Here is a 25,766-nt window from a genome sequence, read left to right as displayed (position 1 = left end):
GAACCACTTACCACGGGAGTTTCTGGCTTTGGTGGTGGCAGTGGCTTGCCATGGTCTTTACCCTGAAAGAAAACATGTATTTTTCAGAGATTTAAAAATAGAGACATTTGAAAAAGAGGCACAATATCACTTCTTGGTGACTAGGACTTTATTCTCATGGTACTCACATCCAATAAATGTCTGTACTCTGGTGGAATCGTGCTATCGCGGATGCCAAGCGGGTCCCGGCTTTCAGCTGTGACAGTCTCCTTTAATGAAAAAACATCCATTGTTAAGCATCAATGGTATCTGATCAGAGCTTATGTATGTGATTATTTATAGTCACAAGCAATGCAAGGATGAGATGCGAAGCATTCTAGGCTTGCATGCAATTTCCGATAACGTTTATTTGCAATTACATAGGAAAACATGAATTACACAATGAGGACAAAATCTACAGGCAGAAATCAGTAGATCAACTGCTTGTTCTGTAACCTTGTGATAATACATTCTCCCACTGGACAAAGTGAAGCGGAAGGTTCTGCATGATTTAGGAGTGCAAATTTGTTTCTTGCATAATACTGCATCAATATGGTGTAATATTAGGGTGACACACATACAAAGAGGAAATAGCCTCAAAGGATAGTTTCTGTGCAGGACGGTAACAAACATTATCCTGCTATCCTGACTCTAAAGCAGACACCCTTGCTCTATGGCTCAAGGGTGTCTTTGTTGGAGCTAAGCAACACAAACTGCGCCAGTGTATTGAAAGAGCAGAACTATGCCATTTCTTTGAAGATATGAGAGAATTTGTATCTCTCCATGTGATGCAACAAAGAGCACCAACTTTGCTTGCTGTGCAGCAAAGGCCCCTTTGTTAGTAAATCTGGCCCTGGGTCTTTAGTGCTTTCCCTAGAAGATGATCGATGAGTTAATAATGCAATACGATTAATATTCAATTATATATATATATATATATATATATATATATATATATATATATATATATATATATATATATATATATATATATATATATATAAAATAAATTAACTCATCAAGGCCTGTTTAAAAAGCCTTTATTAACAGATGCAATGTTGAATTCATACTTAAATAGTAAAGGGAAAACAAAGGACGAAATAAACACTGATCTTTGGTAAACAGTGTTTTAAATTAGAAGATTAGCGTATTAGGGTAATTCAAAGTTATTTGAAACAGTGACTTTTGAGTATAGCTGCTTTGGCAGATTAAAGTTTAGGAGTCAGATTTGGGGTAGGCCAAAATGCAGGTAGTCCTATTTCTCACATGTAGTCCTTCTGTGGATGAAGAACTGCCTAGGCCTTTTATATAGCATGTTGAACTACTGTTCTTAATGAACATAAAAGACCATCCTCTGAGATCCAGACATCCGTTTCCCCCTCTCCCATGTTTTCTGTGCGAAGATCTCCACCACAGTGGGAGAGGTCACTGCACATGTGGGAATATGTTTTAGTAGCAAATGGGGAAGGAATTGTGAGAGTGTTAATGGGGGGATAGAGAATAATTACTACTAAATGAGAGGGGTTTAGTGAAATTATGGATGGGGTTTGGGAGGTACATGTTAATTCAAAACAAACAAGCACAAAACAGTAAAACAATTGCATTTCACAAAATACCTTTCGAAAGTAACTACAGCCCTAAATGTTACAAAATAGCCCAAAATGTACTGTAGCTCAGCCTTGAAGAAAGCCAAGCACCACACCTAGTCAAGCACTGGTACTGCACTTCCATGGAAAACAATAGAACATGGCCATCATGGTTCAGTGCTGTTGCTGATAGGCACATAGGGCCAAAGTTACTAAGCACTTAAATTGCCTCAATACAAGTCGGCCCCAGGCAACGCATGTACTTATGTTATATTTACAAAGCCACGCAAATACATTTTTGTGTGGCCTTGCATCACCTTTCACCCACAAAGTATTACAAGCCAGCGCCTTCCACCGTCTTGTGTTACCCTGCTCTAAGAGGAGTTACACGGGTGAAGCATGGGCGTTCCCATGCACCAACCCATGTATTTTGACATAAATCAAGGTTTACTAAAGTCAGTAAAGCAGAGTTTGCACCAAATGGTGCTCCTACCCGGGGTTAGCGTAATGAGGAGAAATATCTTTATATCTCCTTGTTACTCCCTCTTTGCATGTGTGCTGCATTCTGCATCACACATACAAAGAGAAATATGCCTCTAAGTTTGTTTTGTGCAGGAAGGAAGGAGCACTTCTGCTCTATGCTTGTGCAGGCACAATTCTGTCAGTCTACTGCCATGCACGTATCCCTGTGTAATGATGCTAGGGATCCCGCATTGTAGTAAGAATAGTCCTTCCTGCACAAAAACTTATTCTGACTGCAACACAGGCACCCTTGCATCGTGGTCCAAGGGTGCCTATGTTGGCACTAATTCGCCAAAAGCACGCCAGCACAAGCCAAGTGTAAAAGTGCAGTAGATCTAAGTAAATAAGCATGTTTGCTCTCTCCCATGCCAATATTTCAGCGCTGCAATTTCCCCTGCTGTGTTGCGTGCAAGTTTAGTGAATCTGGGCCATAGTGTCAAGGTATTTTGCAAAACATTTTCTAGTGATCAACCCTGGCATGAGTTGGGGAGAGCTACACACCTTCTCATCCAAAGGGGCAGACATGCCAAACAGATGCCGGACACTCATTCTGCAGGCTACCTCTTGGAATTCAATAGCCAAAATTAAAGAAAGGTTCTTAATACAGGTGATGGATTGGTTGAAACATTCCTGTCAATCAGCTCAGGAGATAGTCCAATCGTGTCTTAGGTACTTCTGCAGGCTCTTCCATGATTCTTGACAAAAATTAAGCTTTTCTAGAAAGATGGCTAGGCAACCCCAAAAGGCTTCAAAGTTTATGATCCACTGACGGTACATGTGCACAGAAATACCAGTTTCTGACTGTAACCAACTGTTCAGTTCACAATATTGACATTTCCATTAAAAGGATCAGCCTAAACTAGGGTCAGAGTTCGATAAAGAACTACATTCTTAAAATGCTTGGCTATAAACAAATCATTTAAATTTCTTCACTTCCTGGATAGATTTTTAAGCCTTTGCACAGACTCTCTGGGAAACACAATCTGACTGTCCTCTTCATGAAAAAATAATTTTTAGCTACCTTCTTTTACAGATAATGTCTATGTCAGACTAAGATTTTAACTTAAATTCATAGAGAAGAAAGTTTCAAGTACAATAATTCTGACAACAGCGCAAGCAGCCATGTATCTTTCTAGGACTTCACCATAACGCAGATGTTCAATTCCTGGAAATAACAGGAAGTGCACCCTTTCGACTAAGAGCTGACTCACCTACCCCATCCACTGCATGCCTTACAGGTATAGGAACGTACAAAAATTCAATGAATGGATGGAAGTTCAAAAAGCAAATATCTTGCTGAACTCAAGCCAACATGCTATTTGACATCTAAAGTACCTATTTTATGCCTCCCACTATAGTAAATGAATGACATAAGTATTTGACCCCCTTTCCCGCTCTTCGCATCGAATATGGTTTTAGAATGTTCATCTTTCACTCTGGATGCACATATCAGATACTATTGAATGCAGTGGCACAAAAAAGCAGTATGGCTGGAGATTCACATGGCCACATTTCAGAAAAAGTCAATCAAAAATGTGGGAGTACTGCAGATATGACCTGAAATTTACCCATCTCAATATTAAAATTAATATTTATATTTAAATACCCAAAAACGTGTTCCTTGCAGAGACCAAATGTATGAACAAAGAGATGAGAGGGGAGAATAAGGTAATATTTTGCAGAAGGTACCCAGTAGGATGACTAGTCCTTCAGAAAGTGGTCTTCGAGTACCCGTAGTGAACACTGATTTGAAGATGAATATTCAGGCCATAAAACAAAGGGCTTTTGAAATACTTTGATGTTAAGTTCTGCATGGGTCAAAACTAATTTTTGAGATAGGGGCCTGTACATACTATTGAACCAAGCTGTGTGTGCTATGCTAGAGGGAAGCTAACCACTTTCTTGTTTTAATCTAATTGCTAGCTTAATACTGCCGAGGAGGTTTTGGAAAAAGTCGTCTCCCCTAGTACGCGTCACCCTGTGAAGCACATCAGGGGTCATGGAGAACAAGTAACGAATGCGGTATGCATCCAGTTATGGAACAAAAGATTGACTTGGTAGTGTGCTAGTATACTACAATCAAGTTAAACTGAGCAAGAAGAGTTTAACTGAATTTAGTATTCACACATAGTTACAGATTCACTTCTAAAGGTATGAGTCTCCCAGAGTGCCCAGTTTAAAATAATACAGTTCTATACCCTTCATAGAGCATACCTAACCTTGGAACATTTTAGCGCCTTCTTCCAGTGCTGAATCCCTGTGTCCTCCAGGTCATTCTTCTGGGCCTGATATGCATCATAAGATCTGGACATGCCCATCACTGCAGCACTTGTGAACATCTGTTATGCATCACCAACATCATCTTTCCGGACACAGCAATCTTTAAGCTGGGAGGCCTGTGCCCTTCAGCCTATTCCCATGTTCTAAGATAGATAAAGTCATGACTCGTTCTAGGAACTCACCCTCCTTCTGAAGCTGAGCTCCATAACATGCCATTGGAAAGCCTGCATTCCCCCAACATCAGATGCCTGGCATCAAATGGTCCTTTTCTGGGTCAATTCGTAAAGTACTTCAGGGATTCCCCAGCTTCAGCATGAGCAGGGTTGGACTGCCATATAGGGTAATCACAGTGCCTGATGGGCTGGTCTGACCGATCAATGTGTAAGACGGTATTTTAGCAGTTGTGGTCTGGTTTTATAGCCAATTGGGCCAGTTTTTACAGTTGAGGTCAGTGATATGACCACTTTTTTAGCTATTTGCTGTGCTAATGGGGGCCACTTTTATTTTACTGTCTGGGCCAATTTTTTATCCCAGTATGACCCTGGCCATGAGGAGGCCAGAGGACTTGGAATGTACTAGTTACTTAACTTCGGTAACGATGTATCTGGTAGAGACAATTCTAACCGCAGATTCCTTAACGTAGAATTATCCCCAGGCGTGAGACTGGACCCGGAAAACTTTCTTTGCCCCAGCATCTCTGCGCACCGGGGGGAAGGGGGAGGGGGGGGGAGGGGGGGCGGTACCACGCGACCCCGCCATGACGTGGTCCGCGAGGTCACAAAAGCCCCACGAGGGAGAGGGAGAGGGAGACTGCAATCACAATCCACAATAGTGAAGGGCAACAAGCCTGGAACAGAGGAGTAACAGCAATTTACCCCCAGACGACACCATCAAGGAGGGCCGTATCCCATGAAAGGAGCAAAAAGGCAGAGGTATAGGCAAAAAAGAAAAACAACGTAGAGGACTGCAAAGGATTCAGAAACCCAAAGCAAGTAAAAGGGAGAAGAGTAAAAGTAGGCCCCTACACTGGAGAAAAAAACAGGGTGGAGGGATGCAGAAGCACACATGAACCAACTGACCATGTATCATAAGGGAAGGGGTGGAACAATCAAGCAGAACAAAGCACCCTGTCCGAGAGGAAGCGAAGCGGACACCCACAGAAGACAAGCTACCCGGAGGGAGGCGAGGGCAGAAAACTAAACTGGAGGTCCTCGCAGAACGGGGAGGAAGGGCGGGCCGTGAATGAATCTGCAACTAGAATCAGAACCAGATACATCGTTACCGAAGGTAAGTAACTTGTACATCTGATATACTACTAGCCGCAGATTCCTTAAAGTAGAATAGATACCCTAGCCATACCCAGAGGGGAGGAGGGCCTGCGAGAGAACCTCCCCAGGAGAAAGAAACACAGGGCCCCAGCAGGGGTTGTGTCACAGAGATAAGAAGGGCGGCCCAGCCCCTACCAAGCAGAAGTAAGCAAGAACAAGGCAAAGGGAAGACTAGGAGACCCCAAGCCCATCCAAGGCACAACTGCCACAAACCCTTGTAGGGAAAGACAGCTGCAGAGGAGCACCCAGGAGGAAAAGAACACCCCAACTCCAGGGAGAAGAGGTAGAACCAGAGGCAGAGCCCGCCGTAGGAAAACACACAGAGATAGAGGACAGCTGAACACGCATCAGCCGCAGGAAGCAGACAAGGCAGGAACGGCTCCACAGCCAAGAAACACAGGCGTAAGAAGAAAGGTACAGGTGCGCAAAGCCCCAGCAGAACAAGAGGCAGGGGCACAAGGGCACACACTAAGGGCCATGGCAGTGGACTAGAACGAGCAGGCGTGTGCAGCCGGCAACTGACAATACCATGGAGCAGTGCACCCAGAACAAGCCACGAGCAACCCGAGAGCAGAGTCCAGGGAAATTCAGAACAATCCCCAAAGGAGGATTGTGCTATAGACACACACCGACCCACGAAGAGAAGTGGGACCAGCCAGAAGAGAAAGAGGAGAGACACAGAGGATGGACCCAAGCAGTCAACCAGAACACAAGAAAGCCAGGAGAAACCTAGTACCCCTGGAACACCAGACAGAGGACCAGGCTGAAAACGCCAGACAGCAAGGTGGAAACGCCACCACACCACACCGTAGACAGCATGCCAGACTGGTCGAGCGATGTAGTGAACACTGAGAATGACAGAACCTAGAGCAGCGCAAGCTGCGCCCGGACAAGACAAAAGAGACCGCACCAGCGGTATACAAAGATGCCAAGTAAGGCAGGGAACCCGAAAAAGGGCGACCACACCTTCCTAGCGCAGGACAGAGCTATGCAATAGCTACAAGTACCCCACATAGGGTATGATACATCCCAAGAAAACATGGGAACATCTCTTAGGGAAAAATCCCGCTGCAGAGGACAAGAACGTAAAGGACCTGCAGATAGAACCACAGACTGCTTGCCAATCAGCCAAAAAGAACCATACAGAAGGCCCAACCTGAGGACACATACGGGTGTACCAACAACCAAAGAACCACAAAAGCCAAAGGGGCTGTACCAGCAGCCAACAGTACAAATGGGCCAACTTAAGGACCCAGAAGGCACGCCAACCCACACAGAAGACACAGACAGTCCAACCGAACCACTAGACCCCCGAAAAAAGGTGGGATAACACCTCTCATAAAGCAGCAGAGGACCGACCTTCCAAGTTTACGGAGGGGGAGGAGGACGGAGCCCCGCAAGGAGCCGCTGAATGGCGGCATCCGCATGGGTGTTAAACAAAAGCACCCCATCAAAGGGCAGGTCAACCAGACACTCCCTAACATTCTCAGGGAAAACGCAATCCCTCAACCAAGCATGGCGATGGAGAGCCACTGAACTTGCCATAGTGTGGCAAAGAGCGTCAGAAACATCCAGGGCTGAACGAAGAATAAACGCGGCCAACTCCCGGCCATCCATCACATGGCACCGCAGATCAGCGCAGACACCTTCTTGAGAAGCACAAGACAGAAGGGACTCCACGGAATCCCACAAGCTGGAAGTAGCCCTGGCTAACACACAAAGCGTGTTGAGCGCCAGCAAATCAGCACTGGAGGAAGCGGAGAGGTTACGCCCCCATGAATCCAACCACCCGGCCTCCCGTGACGGAGGAAACAATACCAAAGGTAAGGAAGGAAAAGCAGTCTGCAGAAGAGGGCCCTGGGTAGAAGGGTGGAAAGAAAGGCAGACTGGATCATGCGGAGCAGGACGGTGGCGATGGAGGAGCGACTGTGGCACCGGATCCCCCATGGCAGGACGTCCCTAGGCCCCCAGAAGAGAATTATGGAGCGAAGCTTCGAAACGGAAGAAGCAGCTCCCTTCTACCAGAGCCCTGATGGAGAACCTCAAGCAAATGGTCCATAGGGAATGGGGTGGCGGGGTCACCCATGTGCAAAATGCCAGCGGCCGTGGAAATGGCCCGGGCATAGGCTGCACTCGCCTCTGTAGGGTGCCGTGGGGGGAGAGCAATTCCTCCGAGGGCGACGGCTGTAAACTAAGCAGACCATCCCAGAGTCCAGCTGGAGGAAGAAATGGCCAGCCCCGGAATGGTGGAAGATTCATGGATGAGTGGGGGACCTGAGGTGCCTCTGGGGAAGGCTGGGGCCGTGGGGACGGCGAAGAGCCCTCCCTGGAAGACGCCGGGGAAAAAGCCATGGCGCGGCGTCCGTCTGCGGGGAAGAGGAGACAAAAAGTTGACGAACCTCCAGAGTGGAGGGGGCCTCTGGAAACGAGTCGACGACCTGACGCTGGCACGGCGCCGTGGAGTCCACCACAGGCGCTGGCGTGACATTGACCGATGCCGGAGGGGACGCCGAGACGACCTCCACTACCAGAGCGGGCGGGGCCGGCTCTGGGTTGGCAAAAGGCGCCGACTCGACCTCCGACAAAGCAGACGGCTGCGTGGCGAGGCGAGTGGGACCCGGGGACGCGCCCTGGCCCCTAGCCAGCACCCGCAGCTCCGCCAGGGCAGACAGCCGTCGGCCCCTGAGCGGGGCCAGCTCGAATTCTGGCAAGGCCGCTGCCTGCCCAGAAGACCGAAAAGGACTCGGGAACGAGCCGCGAGTCCCTGCGACCTCCTGCGACACCACAGGGACCCCCCCCCTGGGGGGTTTGCGGCTAGGCAGAGGTGCCGTGGGCTGAAGAGGGGAACCCCATTGGGACGCACCCCGACGGCACCACACCTCCAAAACCTGAAGACGAACACGTCAGCGCCGGAGCCACCGGCGACTCCGTGGAAAGCCCCGCACGTGGCAATGGATCCGCGGACGGCCTAGGAAGAGGAGGAGGGGCCAAGGAAGCCTGCAGAGCCACAGCATAGGCCTCCATTTGGGTCCAGGTCACCCCAACGCTGGGAAACGGCGGGTAGGGTGGTGACGAATCAGGCCGCATGTCCCGCGGAGAACCGGCGCCATCCGCAGAGCAAGGACCAGGCCTCGGGGACAAGCGATGAAATTAAATGATATCCGATTTATAAAGCGCAACTAAGCCCAAAGGGCATCAAGGCGCCTAACCAAAAAGCTAAAATAGATCAAAAATAATTACTTACTGGTATGCCTGAATAAAACACCATGTTTTAAGCGCCTTTTTAAACGGAACCAATGATGGTTGGGCCTTAATTTGTGCGGGAAGGGAATTCCAAAGACGAGGAGCCAGAATCGAAAAAGCTCTGCCACCCCATCTAACTTTCTTCACACGAGGAACTACAAGTAAATTCTTCTCAGAAGAGCGCATGCTCCTGCTGGGCAAATAAGGAGGTAGTAAAGAACGCAGAGCGTTAGAGGATCCAGAGAGGAAAGCTCCAAACACCAGACAAAGGAGTTTGAAAGAAATCCTCTGCTGAATCGGAAGCCAGTGGAGACTTTTCCTGGCTAAAGTAGTGGAGGACTGAATGGGAGCAGCAATAACAAATCTTGCCGCAGCATTCTGTACTACCTGGAGGCACGATATGAGACCCTTGTTGATGTCAGCATACAAAACATTACAGTAGTCCAGTCTTGAACCCACCAGAGCAACCACCGTCTGCTTACGAGCCTGAGGGGAGAGATAGTGAGTAATCCTCCTCAGGATCTTGATGACCCACCAGCAGGTGGCCACAGTTCTGTTAACCTGCAGAGTCATATTCAGTGAGCTGTCAAAAATCACGCCGAGATTTCTAGCCAAGCCAACAGGCGTAGGGCAGATACCCAGCGATGGGGGCCACCAATCACTCGACCACACATCCTGGTTTTTACCAAAGATCAGCACCTCTGTTTTTTCGCCGTTCAGCTTCAGGGAGTTTAAAATCATCCAATCTGCAACTGCTTGCATGCAGTTTCTGAAGCTGAGCGCGGAGGTGCAGGCCGAATGAGCTAAGGACACCATGATTTGGGTATCATCGGCGTATGACACCACTTCTATCCCCTGAGATTTCACCAGCCTAGCCAGTGGAGCCACATAGATATTAAACAGGGTCGGACTCAGGGCTGACCCCTGTGGGACTCCACATTGCAAGGATTTAGCAGGGGAGAGAAACTCTCCAAGCTTAACCCTCTGTTCTCTAAGCTCTAAAAAAGAGGACAGAAGGCTTAGAGCCGGGCCAGATACACCTAGTTCCCCCAAACGAGATGTTAAAGTTGAGGGAGATAGGGTATCGAAAGCTGCCGTAAGGTCCAGTAGGACCAGAACTGTGGTCTGACCTTGATCCACCTTCATTCGGATGTTATTCATCACCATAGTTAGGGCTGACTCCGTACTATGGTACTTTCTGAAACCGTGCTGGGAATTGTCTAGATAACCAGAGGAATTCAGAAAGTTCGACAGATGAAAGTTAAGGTAGGACTCAAGCATTTTAGCTGGGGCGGGCAACAGGGATATAGGACGGAAATTTTTCAATATTTCTGGGTCCAAGCTGGGCTTCTTAAGCAAGGGCCTCACTATCGCCTTTTTCCAGGCAGCTGGGAAAATTCCCTGTGCCATGGCATCATTCATAACCTTCATCATAGGAGGTAATAGCGTATCCTGACACGATTTCAAAACCTTCAGAGAGCAGGGATCCAAGGGAGAGGCGGATTTGGTCTTTTCCAACAACAGGCCAAGTTTTTCAAGGGACAGCGGAGGAAAGTGGGTGAGGGTCTTAGAAGAATCCCTATTCCACAGCTCCATTTTAGCCAAATTTGAAGAGAGATGCAATCCCAAAGTGCTCTTCTGTAATTCCAAAGTGAGGTAAATGTCCTCGATTTTGTTATGGATGAACTCCAAGATCTTATTGCACAACTCTTGCAACCCTACCACAGGATCAGGCATTTGAAGAGAGCACAAGGAGTCTACGATCTTAAAAAGCTCCTTAGAAGAGGAAAGGGATGAGGTAAGATTGGAAAAAAACTCCTGTTTTTCCTCAATCACCCTAACCTTATACACTCACAACAGATGTATATATGCCTCTCTTTCCATAGGATCTCAACGTTTCCGCCATTTTCTTTCCTCTCTTCTAACGCCCTGCCTCAAAAGCCTTAGGGGTTCAGAGAACCACGGAGCAGAAGGTTTGAGTCTTGCTGCATATCGTAAAGAAGAGGGGGCCAATAAATCAACGGCTCTGGATATGGAATTAGCAAGCTCCTGCGCAGCCACCCCTACATCTTTCGAAGGGGAATATGAAAAAGCCCCAATGAAAGGAATAAGAGACTCATTGGTGATGTTCTTATAGCACCTCTTAGATACTATATTGAAAGATCTCAATTTGGGTGGCCCTGCAGAGGGAACAGCTAAGTCCAAAGGCACTGCCAAATGGTCGGACCAGATCAGCCTAACAGGGGAACCGACTGACAGTCTCGGATCATTTGAGAACACCCCATCTAAAATGTGACCTGCTTGATGGGTTGGAACCCTTACCAATTGACCAAAACCACACGCATACAGTGAGTCGATCAATGAGAATGTATCATTGGAGCCCAAATCTTCTAAATGAAAATTAAGGTCTCCCAGGATGATCAGATGGGGCTTACCAAAATACGGTTCCAGGATTCTAAACAACTCACCGCTAAAATTAGATCTAGGACCAGGGGGTCTGTAAATAAGAACTCCTGTAAAAGATACCGACGGAGAGCAGGAGATACAAAAGTACATAGCCTCAAACAGGTCCGAAGACCCCGATAAGGCTTTAGTACAACAGACCAATGACGTGTCATAAAGAATAGCCAGCCCACCTCCCCTACATCTTGTTCTATCAAGTCTCTGTAAAGCATAGCCATCAGGGACAGCGAACCTTAAGTCATGACCAGAAGAGTCCGACACCCAGGTTTCGGTAACAAAAACCCAAGAGGGTTTCCTTGCAGTTACAAAGTCATGGAAAGCCACATTGTTTTTAATTAGGGACCTAGCATTAACTAGGAAACCCTTTCGATGTTGAATATCATTCCCTTTAATAATAGGAGCATGATTCGCCTCTTCCCTAATAAGCGAGGGCCAAAGACTATTGTTACAGGTATGACAAACAGTAGCGCGTAAAAGGCCCTCAGGTGAAAACCTATGGTGACATGGTAACGGAGGAGGTTTAAGAGTAATCAACTCCTGCAATGAATAGGACCCACATACCTGAGGTGATGAATGAAAATCCTCCGTAACCAGCCCGTCCTGCAGCGCGGCCGCAGCGCGGACGGGAGCAGACGGGCTGAACTCAGGCGCAACTCCGGCGGAAATCCGGCGATCCCGCTGCGCGAATCCGCTGCGCGATGCCATGACCCCCTTAAATAGCGGTCTAGCGTCCTTATGACAGCTAGAGCGTCAACCTCCAAAATGGCGCCGCCAGGCATCCCGGAGTTCCCCCCAATATGGCCGGCAAACGCTAGAAATCCCAGGGAATGGACCCGCTCAACAGCGGTGACAACAATTTTAATGTGCAGGTAAGAGGGCGCAATTTTAAAATCAGGGTAAATGTAAAATAACAACTAACACAGATGAAAAACGGGATATTTTAGAAAGGTACCAGAAGTAGTCAATATAGCAGGCGGTTGCAAGCGCAGCGCGAGCTAAACGCTGTTCAAGTAACAAGACTTACTGACGGGCGAGTGATGCCCTAGGGGCCTCGGTGACAGACGATGTCAGAGTCAACGATTTCTGGACCCTTCCGCGGGGGACGGTTGCGGAGATGACACCGATCTGGACAAGCGGGCCGAAAGGAGCTTCATCCGGCGCTCCCGTCGGGACTTAGGCTTCAGATGCTGGCAAGCGTCACAGTCCGTGGAATCATGGTGCTCGCCCAAACACCACATGCAAATAGGATGAGTGTCCATCGCCGACATCTGACGTGCGCAAGACGAGCACGTCTTAAAGTCCGAAGGCATTCGCACACTGACCCACAACACAAAGCATGAAAAGAAGGCCTGAAAACAGGTCAGGGACACGATCCGGATCCGCGTTGCATGTGGAAAAGAAGGAAAACTGATGTCAGCGCGCCGGGGTGGGGCTCATGTGACCTCACTGACGTCACACCCGTGGACGACGTCAGGGCCGAGTCGCGGGGTACCACAACCCCCGAGACGCGCAGAGATGCTGGGGCAAAGAAAGTTTTCCGGGTCCTGTCTCACGCCTGGGGATAATTCTACGTTAAGGAATCTGCGGCTTGTAGTCTCTATCAGATATACCCCTAGTAATCGAGTTGGGATGGACTCCTGTGACCTTTCTTGCCCAAGGTGGAGACAACACTGTTCCTCCGTAAGCTCACAGCCTTTCGCATTCCCCACCTTGCGGCGCAATCCTCACACTGTTCCTCTTAGCGCCTATTGCTTGGGGTGTGCTAAACTCAACTTCTAGTTCCTTTTTTCTTGGAGTGCCAGGATGGGTTGGTACATGGGATCCATGATCTGTACTGCATTCTGCGATTAGTTTACCTCTTTTACTTTGATTGAGAAAGGTCCAGCTGCTTCATTATAGTTTTACTAGTTTACTACGAGTGATGTCTGAGGGTGTTTATTGAACGGATTACTATTTTATATCCCTTTTTCCTACCAAGTGAGGATCCCTAGTACAAACGGATACACTGGCCAAACAGCCCCAGGTTGATTATGGTGAAGGAAACTATTCCCATTTATTCTGATATCACGGAGTGCTCCACCGTAACTCACTTCTTCAAATGACATGACACAGCCAGACATAATTTGTTCTATGAACATTATTTATATACATTGCACCAAGTTCAGGTTGCAATATATGCCTCCAGTGTTGTTAAAAGTTTAAATAGCAAAATGTTCAATAAAAAATATATTTTTTAAAAGATACGAGTCCGTATGCCATGGGGCTTGTACTACAGGTGATCAAAATATTTGCACCTAGTGATCAAAATCCGTGGCTTCAGTGAGATGTTAACAGCCTGCAGCACAAGCTGAAAAACAAGACTCAGTCCAATATAGCCAACAAGAAAAACAATCGAAATTCCTTGTTTTAATAGTGAACTATCTCACACTCTATGAAGAACGTATCCTTTGGAAAGAAACACAGAAAAACTGCATGTATTTTTGTGACTCCAGTACCATATATTCTGCATCAAAGATTTTGTTTAGTTTTAAGCACCAACTTATATGAAACGCTTACATTTCAGTTCTGCTTAACTGGGTGAGTGACACATGCATAATAGTAAGAGCATTAGACACCAATTTATTTGTGTAATTATAGTAGCCAGAATGTATCCACATTTAGGAACAATCAGGCATGCAAAAAAAAAAAAGAAAAATACAACCAATAACCAAGGCAAGCTAAGGCTATGCCAGAACAACAATTATTATTATTATTATTATTAAAAGGCTCTTCTATAGCGCATGGCTACTCGGGAGCATCCCAGCGCTTAAGACTAACCAAGCAGAGAAGGATTGGGAATCTAGAGCTATTTTAACTAGTTGTTTGGAAACAGAAGAGTTTTTAACTTTTTTCGAAAGACAGGGAGGTTAGGCTCTTGGCGGAGAGGTGGGGGAAGAGCATTCCACAGCCCAGCCGCGTTGTGCGAGAACAGGCGACCTCCTGTGCGGGATCTGCTGATCCTAGGAACTGTCAGCAGATTTTGTTGGTTCGAGCGAAGATTCCTGGTAGGATTGTAAGGTCTGATCATATCATCTAGAATGGGGGGGCCACTCCCATAGAGTGTTTTATGGACCGTGCAGAGGGTCTTAAAATAGATTCGCTCCTTTATGGGGAGCCAATGCAAGGTGCAAAGTGCGGGCCTGGCTGAGGTACGATGGCTGGTGCCCGTGAGTAGCCGTGCTGCGGAATTCTGGACAACCTGAAGTTGTCGTATAACCGACACGGGGGCTCCAAGATAGAGCGCATTCCCATAATCCAACCTGGATATAACAAGGGACCGGACAATGGTTTCCTTTGCTGCCTCGGGTAACTGAGGAAGGATTTTCCGGATTGTTTTCAGCAGTCCGAAGCAAGTGGCTACTGTTTTCCTTGCCTGGGTCTTAAATGACAACTCGGCATCCAACCAAAAGCCGAGACTCTTTATCTCGGTCTTTGGAGTGGGTCCTGGACCCATACAGGAGGGCCAATGTATCGAGTTGTCAAATGTGGCTCGTTTTCCTAGAAGCATCAGCTCCGTTTTACCTCCATTCAATTTCAGATGGGACAGGTCCATCCAGTTTGCTACTGCTTCCAGGCAATGACAGAGCCTGGAGGGGGAGGATTCCAACTGATTGAGAGAAACAACTAGCTGGGTGTCGTCAGCATAGCTTACCAGTTGGATCCCAAAAGGGGCAACTACTTCTGCCAGGGGCGCCATATAAACATTAAACAGTGTGGGGCTAAGGGAGGAGCCCTGTGGCACCCCACACTGTAATGGCATTGCTGGAGAGCAGCTATTTTCTGTAAAGACCTTAAAGGATCTGTCACCAAGAAAGGACTCCAACCACATGAGTGCCCTGTCTTTGACGCCCAGTTTTTTAAGACGAGACAGGAGGACACGGTGGTTCACCGTGTCGAAGGCGGCACTGAGGTCCAGGAGGATAATGGCCGCGCTGCCACCTGCGTCCAGAATCCTCCTGGAGTCCTCTACCACCCTCAGCAGTGCCGTCTCCGTGCCCTGTCCTTTCCGAAACCCAGTTTGAGTTGGGTGGAGCAGGTTATGGGTCTCCAGAAAGGATGCTAGTTGTTTATTTACCCATTTCTCTGCGAGTTTACTGATGCCGGGGAGCAGGGAAATGGGACGATAATTGGAGAAGTCCTGGGGGTCGAGATGAGGCTTTTTTAACAGGGCCTTAACCATTGCCAGTTTCCAGTCTTGGGGTACCCTTCCTAATTCCAGTGAGGTGTTAACTAGATGGATAATGTATGTACTGATGTTGGATAAGGCTAACTTTAAAATATTCATAGGGGCAGGATCTAGCGGGGAGCCGCTTTTTACAGAGTTGAAAAGCGTGGGCAACAATTCAGTACTGAGGGGGGAAAAGGAAGGGAGGCAAGGCAGAGTAATATCTGTATCATCTGGCAAAGGGAGGATAGGTTCTTCAGGAGGTAGAGGGGGGAGGGACAGGAGGATCTTTTGAATTTTTTCAGCAAAGAAATTCGCCAGATTGATGCAGTGAGCATCAGCCTCCTCCGTGCAGAGTAATGAGGATGGCGGGTCGGGGGCTTTTAACAGGGATTTAGCTATCTTGAACATCTCTCTTGGGGCATTGGCTGAGATCTCTATTTTTTCTGCATAAAAGATGGATTTGGACACGTTAAGAGCAGATTTATATTTTTTTAGAGAGAGTTTGTATTTAGTTTTTTTCTCTTCCACAAAGTGTTTTCTCCACTGTCTCTCTAACCGTTTACATTCTTGTTTTAGGAGCCTTAGCTCAGAAGTGAACCAAGGTTGTTTAGTGGAGGCTTTCTTTTTGGAGATGTTTGTTTTAGGGAGCACCCTATCCAATGATGATTCAATCCATTGGTTAAAGTCCACATTAGCCCTGTCAATGTCCTGATTAACCTGAGGCTCGCTTATATTCAGTGCCTCTGCCCATTCGTTCATTTTTAATTTCGTCCACCGCCTACTCAGAGTTTTTCTGGACGGTTCTGTTGGACCGGGTGTGGGCGTATTCCATATGAAGGGGATGACCATATGATCTGTCCAGGGGGTGGGATAAGGCTCAGCTGATGTTAAGTCCACAATATTGGAAAATATGGGGTCTAAAAGGTTCCCTTTAGAGTGGGTAGGGTGTGAGACTATCAAATTCAGTTCACATGCCGCAAGATCTTTAGTTAATTCTGTGGCAGTGGTATCTGAGGGATTATTGAAATGAAGATTCAGGTCTCCTAGTACTATAAAATTTGAGACCCTGCTAGCTAACGCTATGGTTGATTCAATGGTTCCTTTCGGAAATTGTCCAATAGCGCCAGGGGGACGGTAGATCAGAAGTCCAGAAAATGACACTTCTGGGGATAAAGTGATGGCAAATTGTGCGCTTTCACAGTCAGGAATGGAGCTGTCGATCATACGACAAATTAAGTGCTCCCTGTATATTATGGCTATCCCTCCTCCAACTTTGAGTTGTCTGTCCCTACGTTGGATCAGATATCCAGGAGGAAGGGCCTGAACAATATCTGGACCGGACGTGGATCCCAACCACGTTTCAGTTAAAAAAAGAATGTCAAGTCCGAGATCTTGGATTAACAAGAAGATTTCAGTGGCATGTTTGGGTAATGAGCGGCAATTGACCAAAGCCATTTTCAGGGTGCCTTCTGGATTAGTAGTGTTAATATCCGCTTCCGAGGTTCTAAACGGGCAGTGTTGACAGAAGGGACGATCCGTCGCAAGATTTATAGAATGAGTGCAAGGGGGCCGCGAGACACTCCTCAATGCAAGGAGAGCCAGGCGGGAGTAAGTCTGTGAGCAGCTGGGAGATTGGTCAGAGGTTCTGGTCCCTGAGCCCGACCGAGCGCGAACGGGCGCAAACGGGCTTACCTCTGGCGAACCTCCGGCGCAGGTCCGGCGCGTCCGCTGTCCGCGTCCGCTGCGCGGAGGCATGGCTGACCATTTATGTAGAGCGACTAGAGCGCTCGTCCAATAGCGCCCAACCTAAGATGGCCGCCAACTACAGCAACCCGGGACCCGGTGAACTAAGCCTCGAGGACGGCCAAGCCCCACCTGGGAAGCGGGGAAGAGTAATGAGGTGCTAGTGTGTCCTGGGCATTAATATCAGCCCCTAAAATGTGCAAAAAGTAGCTCGAAGGGGAGGGGACGGACACAAAGGGAAATTCAATCAAACAATTCCAATGAGCAGTTTAAAAGTTTTAAAAAGCGTTTTAAGCGAGCGACCGCTCAGGAGCAGCCTTAGGGGTCTATGCAAGGTAATCTCCCGATTTAGAGCAAAGCCCCTCCTTATGTAGAGCGACTAGAGCGCTCGTCCAATAGCGCCCAACCTAAGATGGCCGCCAACTACAGCAACCCGGGACCCGGTGAACTAAGCCTCGAGGACGGCCAAGCCCCACCTGGGAAGCGGGGAAGAGTAATGAGGTGCTAGTGTGTCCTGGGCATTAATATCCGCCCCTAAAATGTGCAAAAAGTAGCTCGAAGGGGAGGGGACGGACACAAAGGGAAATTCAATCAAACAATTCCAATGAGCAGTTTAAAAGTTTTAAAAAGCGTTTTAAGCGAGCGACCGCTCAGGAGCAGCCTTAGGGGTCTATGCAAGGTAATCTCCCGATTTAGAGCAAAGCCCCTCCTTATGTAGAGCGACTAGAGCGCTCGTCCAATAGCGCCCAACCTAAGATGGCCGCAACAATAAATGCAGAGTGAGAGAGAGTGAGAGAGTGAGAGAGTGAGAGAGAGAGTCTACATAATACAATGAGCCCATTCATCTACTTCAATGTAAGAGAGAGACTTTACCGTAATCTCTGGTCCTGTGAATTCAGGCGTCTCTGGAATATTCACTTCAGGTCCTTCAAGCGTCCCCATTAGATCGTCTAAGGCACTGTCGTCTATTCCACACTAAAAGAGCGCATGTAAGAGTGTAAGGGATCATTCACTGCTGGTGCAAACGTACAACAGCTTTATAAACAGCAGCACAAGACTAAAAAATACAATTCATACTCAAGGTTACACTGTAAACACATAGTTTGAACAACACAGACAAAAAACCCTGCCCTATTCGATATTACCTTTAATGTGAACATGGTGGCTGTTGCAAGTTAAATGTGCATTTTGTTGCTCACATGGCAATTTCCCAACAAAAAGACAGAGCAGACGGAGTGACTTGGGTAAGTACCTTTTTGAAATGCTATGCTATCCTGTTCAGCGCACTCATTTTATTGTAAAGAAAAAGTAATTCGTGTATTTTTTACTTGGCCAAAGTAACGAACACACAGAGAATTCATTGCTGCAGCATAGTATAATTCATGGATATGGTGTGATGTAAGACTGGAGTACTCCTTAGATCCTAAATGTTGCATGGTGTAACACTACAGCATCCATACATTGAGAATGCCATGCTGAAGCAATGCAGAATTGTGTTCATTTGTAACGGTGCAAAATCTAGGTTACCTTGTAAAAATACTGTATCCAAAGGCAGAAATATTGTAACAAAGCAGCGTCAACAGAGAAAGATACTTTGTAACAAACGTACAGAGACAGTGCCATGTTGTAAAATGCAGCGTGCAAGATCTGTGACTGAGTCCCTGTAACAAGGTACCATCTATTGTGACATGATGACCCACTCTAATAACCAATTCACCATATAGATCTGCAGTAGTTTTGATGGATGTTGCAAAGTCATGTAAATGCTGAACCACTGGCCAGAGAACGACGAATAGCAACGATGCATAAAATGCAATTGTGTACAAATGCATCATTTAGAGGTACATAGTTCTACACTGCAGCAATGCAATATTCAGTTTGGAGAATGTGATTGGTAATTAAATTTCACTCTGGGGGAGAGTGGGGTCAACAGTGTGCTTCAGTTCGTAAGGTTAATAATGTTATATACATACTGAGAGAATATTACATTGGAACTATACCAGAGTTAGACAGACAATTGCAAATTTTACTATTGCAGCATCTGCAGACTGAGACTGCTAAAAATGCTCATGTCTATTTAGATTGCTGTTGACATAGCCGTTTAACTGCAAGGTGTCCAAGTGCATGCACCACTATTTGTGATTAATAAGGAGATGTCTGTATGGTTTTTACTCACGCTTATGGTTGCCAACCATTAAACAGTTGCAAACAGCTCAGACGACTAGGTAGCTCATTTTCCCATTGTAAGCAGTCCCCATGAATAGCTCCCCATTCGGTAATTGTTTCTGGTGGCTTCTGGGAGCAGGCAGTGGTCCAGTGGTTCCCTTAAGATCTTCCCAAATATGAAACTTTTTTAAAGCAGAACCTGTTTGTTTAAGGAACAGGGTCAGTTTTAAAATAAGCATTTTTCCATTTGTGTATGCAAACGCGGGAAGGAGGTTTGCAGTCCTTGCTGGTCACCATCCCTGTGTTCATAGCCAATCATAAGGAGTCTCAAATAGACACCTGCCTAATTAGTATCAGTTTAAGCAGCTTGTTTGATGACTTCCTTGACAGTTTGTGTGCATGAGTCACATCACAAAATGACAGGCAGATCACACAAAATTGCCTTTCATACATTTATTCTATGATAAATGCATCAGTTTACCTCTTCTGGCTTTGCACCTTCCAGCTTTTGTTTCTTTTTATCGGGGGAGGAAGCACAGGTAAAGTCAGACGAAAAGGCAGAGACAAGATCCTCTTCGCCCATCGGTGTCTGGTGAAAATGAAAAAAGGTTTCTTAATGATTATACCTCAAAACATAAACAAGACTGTTGAAGAAAGATCCTCTTTAACTTCCTTATTAAGACAGCATTTAGATCTACTCCTATATAGTTTCCTAAAACACCTCATATTAAAAGTCACCTAGCCAGAGCAGAACCTTAGCAATAGACACAGTCTGGCTACACTTCTAAGCATTTTGCTGTCTTTGTGTAACTGTTGAGTCCTACTGATGTGAAGTGACACTAACGAATACCATCCAAAGATGAACTACTTTGCACTGCCAGACAAATTGTGACCACATCAAGGCATTTGCCAGGACTGCAGCTTTGCATCAGCCTTGAAAGTCCACAGAGAATAAGGCTGACAACTTCCTAATATCAGTGATGAGAACTAAACATTATGGTCTGGAATATCCTAATGAATAAGACATCTAGAAAATGAAGGACAGTGGGCACTCTTTAAAAGCCTTTAAAGAGCTACCAGTAATTGACGGCTATATCAGTTCGATTTGCCAACTGTAGGCCTCCTTATAAAAATATGAATCATTGATAAAGTTTAAAACAAGGCCATGTACCTAGCTTTAGAACATGGGAAAAAGTAATTTCTAAGAGGATGCATCAGCTTTTTCTGGTTGCCTATGAAGGACAGAATTTCTTTTCATGCCTTTGTCTGGTCCACTACTGGTTCTCTGATTCAAATCTAGGCCCCTAGATAGCTGGAATCACTAGATATACTCCATTGTAAGAAGATATCATACCAACAATTTGTACACTGAACCGCTATACAAAAAGTAAACACATCTTATAAAAATCCATCTGTACTTCAGAACCCAAGTACTTATATACCATAGTATATTCTTTCATCCTATATAGAAATGAAGGTTCCCTGTTATGCAAAATCAACCTTAAAAGACAACCATTGATTGGAATGGGTTTTACCTCATAATCAGTTTGTTATAAAACAATAGCTAAGCACTGCAAACGTTAGCTAGAGCAGGAGGAAAACATTTTGGTGCTGGCTCCGCAGTAAAAGGTTAACAAAAACAAAATGCATGAATATCACTTTTCAGATAATTAACCCATTTTGATGCTGTGGTTGTATGCAGTATTCAATGGGGGCTCAACTCACTCCCATATACACTTAATAGTTAACAGCTGAAGTGGACAGCAACAGAGCTAATAAAAACAAGCCAGAGATTTAGAGTATTCTACAGGTACACATCAATAGTGACATGCCCTTTAAGCTGAGCTAGACAATCCTAATTTGTATTGCATATTAATACATGATCCACTGACCTAACTTATGCAAACCTAAATGGGAATGTCAGTTTCACCCATAAAAAGCCACATCATACACAGCACAATGAAGCTAGTTAACTTGGCCCATGGCATTTTTCAATAACATATGGCAGGGTTAGACAATAAATACATGTCGATTTCTGCAGGGCACAAGCTGTGCATCACACTGCTGTAAGAAGGAAACTGCTCCAGAGAGGGGACAGGACACATAGAAGACATGTTGAAAATACCACTTATGTTCAAGGACAGAGATCCAAGCTGTAGAAATGGCATAGTCACGATGGGTATAGTTAGGGTGGAGGAAAGACGTACAGAAAAATCCACCAACAATAACAAATACCTCCTAAAGAACATTTCCTTAAATTTACCACACCAAAAGCATACTGAAGTGATTTCAGTCAGAACATTATCTGAAGGGAATTCATTTCGGATTGTTGCTCTTTGTACTTGGAAAATCCTATTTCTACAGCTTTTTTGTCTTGTTTGAGGGATATTAAATAACAGTTCAGCTACAAATCTTAGCCTACGTTAAGGTACATGTTTGGAAACCTTTTTTGACAGATATTTTGAGGCATGTCTATGGATGAGTCTTTAGATTTAAACAAGAATACTGTAAAATATTCCTTTTTAGCGGTAGTGGCCTGCATGACTCGTGGGTGGCGAGGCAGGGCGGGTGCGTGGTGGGGCGGGGCGGGTAAAGGTGTACGCGGGGTTGTGCAGTGTAAAACAGAAAAATGCAAATTATACACCTACCTTGCCCCCGGGTCCCGCATTGCTGCTCCTTGCTCCTGCTCTCTTCGTGGGATAGGAAGATCAGCTAGACTCCCCTGAGCAATGATTGGTTAGCACCCAGAATCCCCTGACCAACCACAATTCTGCTATGCAGCATTATGATTGGTAAGCACCCAGGTTCCCCTGATTAGTTTTGAGCATCCTGGTTCGACACTCAACCAGGGAATGGGGGCCTGGGCTTGTTCTCCCCGCAGGCTGCAGCCTGCATGGAGAACGGGGAAAGTGCGCATGACTGGTTTGGGTGGTCGAGAGGAGCGACTAAACGGTCACTGCGCACTAAGGAGTGGGCAACTAGCTGCTCTCCTGCCCTGCTCCATAAGCATAACTCAAAAGTATCATCATTTGATATTTCCTTTCCTTTACACTGGTCAAAAACAGTGGGGCGACGCTCCTCCTCCATAGCGATGGAGCCTCCACTACTTTTTAGACCGGAAGCCACTGAAACTAGTATGGATAACCTGAAACATGGTCACATTTTCTTTGGGTGATCAGCGTTCTTGAAGCTGTATATCATATGAACTGAAGGTACTGAATACTTTTATTAGGGAGGCCGAGGTAGACTGAATGATCAAAATCAATGTGAAGTTCTAAGGGCGAATGATCAGCTGAAGTATGTGTCAACTGGTGATCGAAAGAGGGTTCTGGATCGATCAGTGTCCCTAAATTGTTAATCTCTTTTACAGGTTAACTGCTACTCTCAGGCAGAAAGAGAGCCCACTGAGCACAACTTCTTCCCTGCGAGTAAGGACAAGTTATCAGAGGTCCATTGAGACCTGGCAGAATACCAATGAAGTACTTGCCATGCTTTTACACAATATTTCCTGGGACAATTTTAGTAAAGGTTTCACTAGTAGGGGTCATCTACCAGAGTGTGTAGTTTGGGACTTTTAATGTTCTTGTATGGTGTTCACTTAGTTTGTTTGAGATTTTAAAAAATACATTTAACTACAAACCCTTTGTGCCAATTTCAGTATTGAGCGCTACAAAAAAGAGCCACCAAAAGAGATTTTGTATAATAAACAAATTTAATTTTATTTGCAACTGAATCGGCTCTTTCCTTCATTTTAGTTGCTTCTGTAGAGCTGAATCATGTATGTTCTAAGTGATAGCCTTCCACACTATCCCCATCAGAGATTCATTAGAGGCACTGCCTAAAACTGCTTTGTTTGCTCCAGAATCTTTTGTGCATGATAAGGTTTCTTTTCCAACTCTTTTTAATAAACTTATGTAGTCATACAGCAGCTGTTAAGTATAAGCACAGTTATGACAAGCAAACCAATTAAGATTGACCGTACAGTGTTCAGTTCAAACCATCAGTGACCCATTACAATTCTTCGCCATTTTCCTCCATCATGTTCCTTTTCCAGTGAGTTCTGCCCATTCGACTGGAGGGCGAGACACATATACCGCCCCTGTGTGCATTTCATTTGCACCACACCAGGTCCCACTTCCGGGTACATCCCCTTCTTTCGTAGACTACCCATTCTTCTAACATGCACCAGTCCATGTCTCGTTCCCATTCCCCTAACGTTAGCGTCTCCAGCGCTCCCTATCTCCTGGCTGTGTTTTGTTTTGCAATTGTCAGTCCCAAGGTGTCCCAGAGCTTCTCCATTTGAGTCATGCCCGTTGCCTCCCACACACTGAGAAGACAGTTTAGGCAGAAAAGTTCACCACACACACACCCCGCATCTGATACACCACCGCCTCCCAACAGAGTTTGATGGCCGGGCGTTCCCATAATATATGGCAGAACGTACCCTCCTGCATGCAAAGCCTTCTACAATAGCATCGCCCCTCCTTCCCATTTTAACCAGGGTACCACAGGAAAAATATGATCTATGAAATATTTTAAGCTGCATCAGCCTCAGTCGTGATGTTATGGCTACTTCCCGAGGAGAGGAAAGCCCTTCCGCAAATCATCGTCTTCTAAGTTTCCTAAGTCTTCCTACCAAAGTTCACAAAGGCGCGAAAGGGAGTCAGATAGGTTATTGATTTTTATTTGGTAGATCATGGAGATGGCCCTTCGGTCCATGTAGTCTATTAGGAGTCTATCTTCCAATGGGGAGGCCTCTGGCAGGTCTTTGTCAGGTGGGATAACTGCCATCAGGACTTGTCGTATTTGTAGTTATCTGAATGTTTCCACGATTGACATTCCATATTCCTTCTGTAAATCACAGAATGGGACTATTCCTCCTCTTGCCCACAGGTCACCCACCCTCGAGGTACCATTGGTGACCCATTTATCTAAGCCCGGGCAGGAGCTTAGTCTGCCCACCTCTCAGCTTTCCATAGAGGCATAGTCTGCGTCACTTTGTTGTGCCATCCCAGTCGCTTAGTCACTTGATGCCACAGGGCGATTTCTTTTGTGCAGTTGGTGTTGATGCCTAGGGTTTGTGTATGGGCCCTTCCATAGCCTCCAGAGCCCGTGAGCCATATATTTATCGGACATGATGGCTCGTCATGTGGATGGTGAGCACACTGGTTTGTAACAGACAGTTGGGCTGCCCAATAATATGCTTGAATGTTGGGTAATGCAATCCCACCATGGTACCATCCCCTAACAAGTTTATATGTCACAGTGCTCAGGGGCCGCCCATCCCAAAAAACGGTCCTAACTTCATCCACTATCGTGTTAAAATAGGCGTCAGGCATAGAGGAAGCATGGTAACGCCGTCATTTTAAAAAGGGCCACACGGCCAAGTAAGGACAGCGGCAGTGATCTCCAATGGTTCATGTCACTTTGTAAGAGTCTGTAGGCCCAATAGATTGTGTGTATGAAAAGTTCAGGGTCAGCTGTAACAAATATCCTTAAATACCGAAAACCCTCTGTCACTATCGTCGCCCCACAATTCGATGGCAGGGCCATATAGGATATATATAGTTGACTTTGATCTGCTTATGGTATACCCTTAGTATTTTCCAAAGTCAGTGCCTATCTGGAGAATCCGTGGTGATGCAACATATAAGAGTACATTGTCTGCGTATAAGGAGATTTTGTCTTCCCACCCTTTCGCCCATCGTAGTCTTTGGGCCAATGGATCCCCCTTATCCAGGTTGCCAAGGGCTCTAGGATCAGAGCAAATATTATTGGTCACAGGGGGCAGCCTTGAAGTGTCTCTTGACGCAGAGGAAACACCTGTGAGGTATGTCCATTTACCACCACCTGTGCTAAATGCTCTGCATAGAGCAGTTGGATCCAAGCCAAGAAGTTCTGGCCAAGTCCCATGAGCTCCAGGACAGTGAACAGATAGGTCCACTCGATGATATCTAAGTCCATGTGGGCATCAAGGGACAATATTGCTGCATCCTCTTATCATAACTATTTTTCCCATCACTCCATGGAGGTGGCGCAGATTGAGGGCCGTGTTACGCCCCGGCATGAAGCCAGATTTGCATGGGTGGACTAGTTTGGTAACAAATTGAAGCAGACAAGTCACTAGTGGTTTCGCCAGGATTTTGACCTCCACATTGGGCAGAGAGATAGGGTGGTAGGAACTACAGTCCTCCGCTGGCTTACCCTTCT

At 46.2% G+C, this 25,766-nt stretch overlaps 1 protein-coding gene across 23 annotated transcripts in view; it reads right to left on the bottom strand.

The window, feature by feature from the left end:
- CAST (calpastatin) overlaps positions 1-25,766 on the bottom strand; it is a 564,844-nt gene that overhangs the window by 226,893 nt on the left and 312,185 nt on the right. For all 23 annotated transcript variants that reach the window (XM_085632507.1, XM_085632509.1, XM_085632510.1 and 20 more), the window contains 4 exons: positions 20,038-20,145; positions 18,264-18,365; positions 168-248; positions 12-62 (listed from right to left, as the gene is read on the bottom strand). In XM_085632507.1, the coding sequence (XP_085488633.1) occupies positions 12-62; positions 168-248; positions 18,264-18,365; positions 20,038-20,145 (342 nt within the window). The remainder of the gene's footprint in view (positions 1-11; positions 63-167; positions 249-18,263; positions 18,366-20,037; positions 20,146-25,766) is intronic.

Source organism: Triturus cristatus, chromosome 2_1, assembly GCF_964204655.1.
Source record: "Triturus cristatus chromosome 2_1, aTriCri1.1, whole genome shotgun sequence".
NCBI lineage: Eukaryota > Metazoa > Chordata > Amphibia > Caudata > Salamandridae > Triturus > Triturus cristatus.
The sequence above is the reverse complement of the archived record's forward strand: the minus strand, read 5'-3'. Positions and strand labels throughout refer to the sequence as shown.